Raw genomic sequence first — 9,374 nt, 5'->3', positions numbered from 1 at the left:
GCCCTGTATACCTGTCAGTCCATCCAGATAATCTAGATAAGGATCAGGCCTTGTTAAGGTCCTTTGGACACAACACACCTAACTGCCATAGCATCACTGGGTGTATTGAGTTCTCTGGGTTAATAAAATAAATACATCATTTTAAGTGAAAAACTAAATATACTCCGTGAAAGGCTGTGTTGTGTTTCTCCCAGAACTTGCTGTTTTCTTACACTTTGGTGCAAACATTCATTGCTCAACAATCAATCTGTATATCAATTTGGGTATAATTCCATCAATAGATCTGTATATTAATTTGGGTATAATTCCATCAATAAATCTGTATATCAATTTGGGTATAATTCCATCAATAAATCTGTATATCAATTTGGGTATAATTCCATCAATAAATCTGTATATCAATTTGGGTATAATTCCATCAATAAATCTGTATATCAATTTGGGTATAATTCCATCAATAAATCTGTATATCAATTTGGGTATAATTCCATCAATAAATCTGTATATCAATTTGGGTATAATTCCATCAATAAATCTGTATATCAATTTGGGCATAATTCCATCAATAAATCTGTATATCAATTTGGGTATAATTCCATCAATAAATCTGTATATCAATTTGGGCATAATTCCATCAATAAATCTGTAACTATTTAGACGTTCGGTACCCTCCAGGTACTCCCTGGTCACGTGATGTGACTGCAGGCTCAGGGGCTTACTCAGGTGGCTTCATCCAGCAGTGTCAGTTTGGAAATGCAACATTACATTGTTGGAGCTGCAGTTAGACCAGATCGTTAAACAACTACAGGACCTTCCAATCAAGCTTAACAGAGAGGAACACCCTCAGCTGATGGATACAAGCCCCCACGCAGCTCTTCTTGACTCTCAACATTGTAGAGAATGGTATGAGATCTTACCAGAGGGCTTTTATTTAAATTGTTTATTTGATGTAGAATAAAAGGTAGAACAGCAGGTAGCTTATATAATGTCAGGTCAGTGGGCTTTGCAAACTGAGGAGGGAGTTGTTGGCAGTTACATGTAAACTTTGTTGTTTTAACTAAATGTGTAATTGTTCACATAATTTTTTTTGCCATCGATCTGTACAAAATACTGAAAAATGACAACGGAAATGTTTTCTTTTGAAAAGAAAAACTGAAATGTCATGTACATAAGTATTCAGTACTTTATATAAGTGCCTTTGGCAGCGATCAAATGTTTTAGTCTTCATGGTAAGCCTCTACCAGCTTTGCACACCTGGATTTGTGCAGTTTCTTCAACTCTTCCTTGATTAACTCCAGTTCTAGCAGACTGGACGGGGAGCATCTGTGAGCTTCGATCTTTTAGTCAACCCACAGATGTTCAGTTTGGTTCAAGTAGAGGCTTTGGATGTGTCACACAAAGACACTCACAGACTTTTCCCAAAGCCACTCCAGTGTGTTTTTCTTTTGACTGATAAATAATTGCATGTTTGATATTTAATTTAAAATGGGACTGAAGTTGCCTATTATCTAAACATTACCAAATCATTATTTATGGAGCTTAATTTAGAAATATTGAATAACATTTTCAAATAACTGGCAAATTGACCCACGTTAAACATCCTGTCTAAATAGATAAAAACATAACCCAGTTTTTATAGTTACTATCTGATTTAATTTCATGTGAAATGTATGTGGAACCTCCTGTGTGGTTTTATAGTGAACTTTGAATCAATATATACTCAAAGTTAAAGTTTAATACCATAACTACATTTAAAAAAATGGTGGGATTTAGTCTGACTCCACTGGGTCTGGTTCTGAACAACTCCCCAGGGACTTTTTACACAAGTGACTGAAACATCTGAAGATATAAATTTTTTTGAGTCATGAAAATTCATTCATGATATTTGTTTTGTTTCTCCAAAGTCCCAGAAATTGTGGATAGAAAGCACTTTCACCAAGAGGGAATGTGTCCAGATACGTCCAGAGTCAAACCGCCCCAGGTGAGCAATGTGTTTGGCTTGTATGTGTGGGAATCTCTCTCCCTCTCTCTCTTTCATATGATCCCTAATGCACTGGCATTACATAATAAAGGAACATTAACGTAAAATTATGGTACAAAGACATTTTAAAATCCATACAAAATGGAGGCATCCAGAACTTTAAAATGTTCCATACAAAATTGGTTTCTCATTCTGCACTAAGGAATAACCTTGTAAAAAGGAATATCCTGTCTGTCCTCAACTATGGTCATGTCGTTTTGCATGTTTGCCACCAACATCTCATAAATAAATTGTAACTATGTAACACCGCCATCCACTTTGTTACCAGCAGCCCCCTCAACACTTTAGTAGATACTTTCATCCAGAGCATGTCGTCACTGTGACCTTAACACTTTGATTAACTGGTGCTTCGTACATACACGACACCTCCAAACTCCCTGATACCAACTTATTTACAAATCCCTTTTAGACATATTCAGACTCTACCTCAGCATCTGCTTTTCATGTAGTACTGTAGATATCTCACAAGGATTGCTTTAAAAACGCACTTTCTTTTGCCGCCATTCATTTTTATTCTGTGCTACTATTGACTGAATCATATGCTCCAATTCACTGAATTGCAAATTATCCTTAAACCTGACACTTTCATCACACCTCACTTCTTCAAAAACTAACAAAAAATTATACTGTCTGATCAGTGGACCTGCTGAAACTTTTCTGTTTGTTTTGTTGTATTACTATTTCATTTCTATGTTTATTTCCTTTGTAGGTAGTGTTAATCTATAAAAACATTTTTTTACATTATTTGTATAGTTCTGTGTCATGTCCCTTTTAACTGTATGCCTTTGGGATGGTTGCCATTAAATTGGTTCTCAACTTACTTACATGGTTTTCTGAATACATCTCAGGGTTGCCTAGAAACAGTATGTAGATATAAAAAGTGATTGCGTAGGCTCCATATAATTAATTACTACAAAAAATACAAAATAAAATGAAGAAACCATTTGCTAAAAATTACTATTTGGTCTGATATTAGCTATACCTCTGACTTTGTGGGCAGGAGTTCACATACTTGTGTAACCAGGAGGAGAGGCCTCATTTAGGCTAGTAAACAAATCAGACTTAAGCCTGCTTTTATTAGCCAATGAAATGTTTAATAGATTCTGATTGCCTTTGGGATCTAACATATCTATAATAATAATAGGTATTATTACAGACCTTTCTGTTAAAAATGAAAGGTTTAGTGTATATACAGTACAATACTTATTTACTTAATTATCTCTAATGTTTACATTTTTTGTCGGTTTCAGATGCTTTCCAGGATGCCAGCAGTTGGTGAGGTGGGTTTTCAGCCATATCCTTAACTCTAAGACTGACATGAGCCTGGTCCTTGACTTAACTAACTGTTAAATTAGTACAAAGACAAACAATTCCACATCTATGTATCAGTAACAGTATTCCACTAATCACCACTGTACCACTTAACTTGAAACAGTTAGCTTCCAGACTTAGTATGTCAGGAAGAACACATTGCGACTCTGAGAGGACTGTGAGAGGAAGGCCTAGATTGTTCTCTGTTTGTTTCTTGAAGGGAATATCTGATCTTATATCCAGAATATCTTATATCCAGAATATCTGATGCTTCCTATAGTTCTGAACGTTTGTGTTGGTTAACTCTTCCTAGATGCTGCTGTGGTCGGCTTGTACGGCAGCATGCTGGTTTTACTGCCAGTCTGGCCATGAAGTACTCCGACGTGACCCTGGGTGGGGCGGCAGGGGGTGGGGGTCAGTCAGAGATGGAGGAGTGGACTGTGGACAAACACACACAGGAGAGTCCTACAGACGCTTATGGCATCGTTAACTTCCAGGGGGGGTCACACTCTTACAGAGCCAAGGTAGGGGGGAGTGGAGCATACAGTCTGGGGTAAACACTTTTACCGTATACATAACACACACACACAAAATTACTGAAGTTGTGCACTTTGCTGTAATTCACGAGTTCCCAGCCTAGGGATGCCTAATTTCCTGCGGCAACCCACTCAAGGAAGTGGCAGGGGTGAGGCCTGCCTTTTATTTTTTCAGGCTAAAATGTTTATGGTTAGTTTCTCTGACATTCAGAAGCTGAGCTGGAAGTCAAGGTGATTTTCAAATGTGAAAAAATATACCAAGCTCTAAATAAACTCATAATCTCATAATTTGACCCAGTCTTACATCAAATGACCACTGTGCCTCTTTCAGGAGGGAAAGGTAATGAAGTATGCCATATTTTAGACTCTGCTAGCTACATGAGGACCGCAGGACTTGATTACTTGGTAACTGTGACTCTCTTGGGACCTAAATATTGTTGTCAACATGAGAATGTGGATTGAATATTATATACTATGTTCTACAAAGTTAGAGAAGTACATTACTTTAAGAGGACAACATGTTGTTTGTTGATGAGTGTTAATCCTCTCGTCCCTCCAGTATGTGCGTCTGTCCCATGACAGCCGGCCAGAGAGTATTCTGCGGCTCATGCTGAAGGAGTGGCAGATGGAGCTTCCTAAGATCCTCATCTCAGTCCACGGAGGCATCCAGAACTTTGACCTACACCCTCGCATCAAACAGGTGGTGGGAAAGGGCCTGATCAAAGCTGCGGTCACCACTGGGGCGTGGATATTGACGGGGGGGGTGAACACAGGTCAGGGTGGTATCTTTGTGTTTTAAACGTTGTGTTTGATGCAAATCCAACAAAAAGTAAAGGCTTTCCATGGACTGCCCAATGGTCCTTGAATTGATAATCAGCCACACTAAACTGTCCAGTCAACTAGACTTGGAATCCATTGCCGGGTATTGATTGGCTGCGTTTGAACCCCGACCTCCAGGTGTGGCCAAGCATGTGGGGGATGCGCTGAAGGAGCACTGTTCTAGATCATCGAAGAAGATCTGTACCATCGGAATCGCTCCCTGGGGTGTCATCGAGAACCGCGAGGACCTCATCGGGAGAGATGTGAGGAACACACATGCGTGCGCACACGCAAACACATGAATATTTGGTGTTTTATTATCCCAGGGGCACCCCAACACTGCCATGACACTTATTCAAGTGGTCAGAAGTATTTGCATTTGTCAGAGTGAAGTGTGTGGTTCAGGCTGCAGTCACTTCCTTAGGTTACGCAAAGTCCTCTATTTCAAACAGGATGTTCTCCAGGTGCCTCTGTGTGTTCACGGTGGTAGCCACCTACTAGATGCTGCTAAATCCCTGTGTCCCTGCTGAACGTTCTAACTGTGTATGAGTGTTTAGGTGGTGGCTTCCTACCAGACATTACAGAACCCCCTGTCCAAGCTGAACGTGTTGAACAACCACCACTCCCACTTCCTGCTGGTGGATGATGGGACGGTGGGGAAGTATGGAGCAGAGGTCAAACTACGCCGCAAGCTTGAGAAACACATCAACCTGCAGAGGATACACGCGCGTGAGAGACAAACACACACATATAGATGCGAATGTGATCCATATGTGCTTTCACCTCCAGCCACAGCATTAGTTTTGTCCTTTTTCAGAGAGATTTGTCTGGTTGACGGCGGCATGTTACCTGAGACCACCAGTTATTAAATCACGGACAAACACCCAAAAGTACAGCCAGTGTAGAAAGCCACTGTTATATATGGGTAGCGGTCGGATGACCAGTTTAGACACACCCTTTAAAAAGTTTGATTTAAGCCCTGTGACAAAAGATTAATAATGTGCTGTTCCCTTCCTGTCGTCGTCTTGAACAAAGACCAATATAACACGTGATCTAGATTTACACACGAGGTGGATAGTGTTTCACCCTGTATTCATTTCTCTCCCTTTCTGTCTCCCCCTCTCCCAGGTATTGGTCAAGGTGTTCCGGTTGTAGCGTTGATATTGGAGGGGGGTCCCAACGTGATTCTGACTGTGTTGGAGTACCTTCAGGAGAGTCCCCCTGTCCCTGTGGTTGTCTGTGAGGGGACTGGCCGCGCTGCTGACATACTGGCCTATGTCCACAAACAGACAGAGGAGGGGGGGTGAGAGACACACACACACACACACATTCCCCTGACTGATTGCACAAACCGTTACTGTGTTCTCATGGCTTGTTATTGGTGTTTAAGTTTTAGTGGAGACCTGCTCTTAGAGGAATGATCATTATTTCATGTGACTTTATTTAACTCTTCAGGGGTCTTCCTGATGGACTGGAGATGGACATCATCACTACAATCAAAAAGATGTTCAACTTCAGCCACAGTGATGCCAGCCACCTCTTCCAGACCCTCATGGACTGTATGAAGAGCAAAGAACTGGTAAACAGTTGACTCTATATTTCACAAATTGATTACTGAACTGAGACCTATGAAACTGTCCTCAGTTCAGTGTCTTATTATTGTCATTATAAAGATACCAGCGGCTCTGGTAAGTTAATCACAATTCACAATGTTTTTTTTAATCAAATTAGTCGCATAAGTATTCACCCCCTTTGCTATGAAACACCTGAATAAGATGTGGTACAACCAATTGCCTTTAGAAATGACATTATTGAATAGAATCCACCTGTGTGCAATTGGTGTTTCACATGATTTCAGGTTAAATACACCTGTCTCTGGTTGGTTGGTACAAACACCTAACAAAATCTATATCATGAAGGAACATTCCAAGCAAATCCAGAATAAGCTTATTCAAAAGCATCAGTCAGGGGTGGGATATAAGAACATTTACAAGGAATTGAAAAACTGCTGGAGCACAGTAGAGTACATTACTATGGAATGGAGGGAATATGATACACTGTGAATCTGTCTAGAACAGGTCGTCCTCAAAAACAGAGTATCTGGGCAAGAAGGTCAAAGGGTCAGGGATTCCACCAAGAGGCGTCAGGCACCTCTACAGGAGGTCTACTATAAAGTCTACTATAAAGTCATAGTCTACTATAAAGCATGGAAGTGGTAGCAGTCTTCGCTTCTCAGAGGAAAAGACTGGTCAGGATTGAAGGAATGATGAATGGAGCAAAATACAGTGAGATCCTTAAATAAAACCTGATCTAGAATGCACAGGACCTCAGACTGGGGTGACAATTCATCTTTCAGCCAGACCACAACACAAAGAACAAAGACAATCTGAAGCTATGGCCAGTCAAAGCCCGGATCTCAATCCAATTGAAAGTTGCTCTGCAGTAAAGGTCCCCATTTAGCTTGTTGGAGGAATGGGCAAGAATGTGCAAACTGGTGGAGACAAAAAAACGATTATCTGATCAGTCAATATTTGAGTACCAACCTGAACCTGGTAAATACTTATGCACTAAATTATTTTCTCTTTTTCTATTAACAATTAACAATAATAATTAGAACAATTTGTAGATTGTATTTTTCACATTATGCACTTCTTTGTGTTGATCGGTGAACAAACTACGAACTGGACAAAATAAAACTATTTTGATTTAATGTTTTAAATCCAAGGCTGAATGTGAATACTTTTGTGGGATTACTGTTAAAAATAATTCTGTTTGTCATAAATTCATATTTAACAATATTTCATATTTTTTATTCTTTACAGTTTTTATAATGAACCCAACCTATTTCCACTCTCTCTCTCTTTTTTTACTTTTCTCCCTCGGAATGACAGATCACTGTGTTTCATATCGGTTCTGAGGACCACCAGGACATTGATTTAGCCATACTAAGGACACTGCTCAAAGGTGTGTTTCCAGAGATTGTGCATTGTGTGAGTGTTTGTGTGGCTGCAGCAGGTGTGTATGTGTTTGTATGCATGTATCTGTGTGAGCAGAGATTTCTAGTAGATATCTGTCCAGGTCTCCAGGAGATATAAATACAATATGAACTGTAAATGTATTCAGACCGTTACAGATGTGTTGTGTGCTCTTGGCTCTTTATTAGAATTTTTTTTTCTGTGGGTTGTTGATTTATTTGAAACACTATTTCTGTGGGGTTACGTTGACAAAACGTTAATGTAAGGCAACACCTCTTGTGGAGCTCTAGGATCAGTCAGAATAAAACCATCTAGGGCGTAGCCAAAACATTAGGCGTGCCAAAATGAACTGTTTAATATAACAAGAATAATGAAAGGAAGCGCTGGTAAACTCAGGAATGGCAAATGTCTAGGTAAGCATCCGTTGAGATCTTGATCAGCAGATCTACAGAGGCTGGATTGCAAGGTAAAAAAAACTAGGTGCACTTGTTAGTTTGCAAGATGCACTAGTTGTCTAAAAACAGGATGGCCTAGAATGTACTCAGAAAAACAGAGCTCTTTAAAAATGGGTCTGTGGACAGATAAGACAAAGATCAACATGTACCTGAGTGATGGCTTAAGGAAAGTGTGTAGAAAGAAAGGAATTAGCTGTCTGAACAATCTCTGAACTATGAAGTATGTTCACATGTTTGTACACACCTGTGTGTGTGTATGATCCTCCAGGCACCAACATGCCTGCGTTTGACCAGCTGGTTCTGACTCTCGCCTGGGATCGGGTGGACATTGCCAAGAATCATGTGTTCGTCTACGGACAGCAGTTACTGGTACGTCTTTCTGTCGGTCTGTCTGTGGTCGTCTATGGACAGCAGTTACTGGTACGTCTTTCTGTCGGTCTGTCTGTGGTCGTCTACGGACAGCAGTTACTGGTACGTCTTTCTGTCGGTCTGTCTGTGGTCGTCTACGGACAGCAGTTACTGGTACGTCTTTCTGTCGGTCTGTCTGTGGTCGTCTACGGACAGCAGTTACTGGTACGTCTTTCTGTCGGTCTGTCTGTGGTCGTCTACGGACAGCAGTTATTGGTACGTCTATCTATTGTAAATGCACAGTTAACTATAATACTGTAAGCTTAAGTGAAAATCATACGCTTAAACGCCATATAAACCCCAAGATTGCCACTCCAGTATCAGTGGTCATTTAGCCACAGTCTAATCTCAACTTGTTTGGTATATACATTTACAATGTAAATCCATACGGTCTCTTGTTAGTGCTGGTAATGTTAGATCCTTGCTGGTAAAGTTTGTGTGTGCAACTGTGTAGGTGGGTTTGTTGGAACAGGCCATGCTGGATGCCTTAGTGATGGACCGTGTGGATTTTGTGAAGCTACTGATAGAGAATGGAGTCAGCATGCACAGGTTCCTTACCATCACACGGCTGGAGGAGCTGTACAACATGGTAACACACTAACACAGAGTGCACACATACAGCAAACACCAAAATAATTCGGAAATGATACAATGACTATGGAGTTAAAGGGCAGATTGTCATTCATCCATGTAAGAAATTTAAAAAATTACAGCACATTTTGCACACAGGGTTTGCAAAAGCATTTGGAGAGATTAACATTATGTACAATAAAGTAGTCATGTTTAATACTCATGGCATATCCTTTACATGCAATGATTGACAGAAGTC

General features: G+C 40.2%; 1 protein-coding gene across 1 annotated transcript in view; it reads left to right on the top strand.

The window, feature by feature from the left end:
• The first annotated feature begins 819 nt into the window (after positions 1 to 819).
• The window catches only part of LOC106024192 (transient receptor potential cation channel subfamily M member 7-like), a 34,461-nt gene continuing 25,906 nt past the window's right edge, over positions 820 to 9,374 (top strand). The window contains exons 1-12 of the mRNA XM_029114172.2: positions 820 to 903; positions 1,905 to 1,981; positions 3,292 to 3,321; positions 3,666 to 3,876; positions 4,448 to 4,661; positions 4,846 to 4,970; positions 5,265 to 5,436; positions 5,836 to 6,010; positions 6,163 to 6,286; positions 7,599 to 7,671; positions 8,406 to 8,506; positions 9,000 to 9,134. Of these exons, the coding sequence (XP_028970005.2) occupies positions 901 to 903; positions 1,905 to 1,981; positions 3,292 to 3,321; positions 3,666 to 3,876; positions 4,448 to 4,661; positions 4,846 to 4,970; positions 5,265 to 5,436; positions 5,836 to 6,010; positions 6,163 to 6,286; positions 7,599 to 7,671; positions 8,406 to 8,506; positions 9,000 to 9,134 (1,440 nt within the window). The 5' untranslated portion in view covers positions 820 to 900. The remainder of the gene's footprint in view (positions 904 to 1,904; positions 1,982 to 3,291; positions 3,322 to 3,665; positions 3,877 to 4,447; positions 4,662 to 4,845; positions 4,971 to 5,264; positions 5,437 to 5,835; positions 6,011 to 6,162; positions 6,287 to 7,598; positions 7,672 to 8,405; positions 8,507 to 8,999; positions 9,135 to 9,374) is intronic.

The sequence above is a fragment of the Esox lucius genome, chromosome 2, assembly GCF_011004845.1.
Source record: "Esox lucius isolate fEsoLuc1 chromosome 2, fEsoLuc1.pri, whole genome shotgun sequence".
NCBI lineage: Eukaryota > Metazoa > Chordata > Actinopteri > Esociformes > Esocidae > Esox > Esox lucius.
This window is presented reverse-complemented; position numbering and strand designations above follow the sequence as displayed.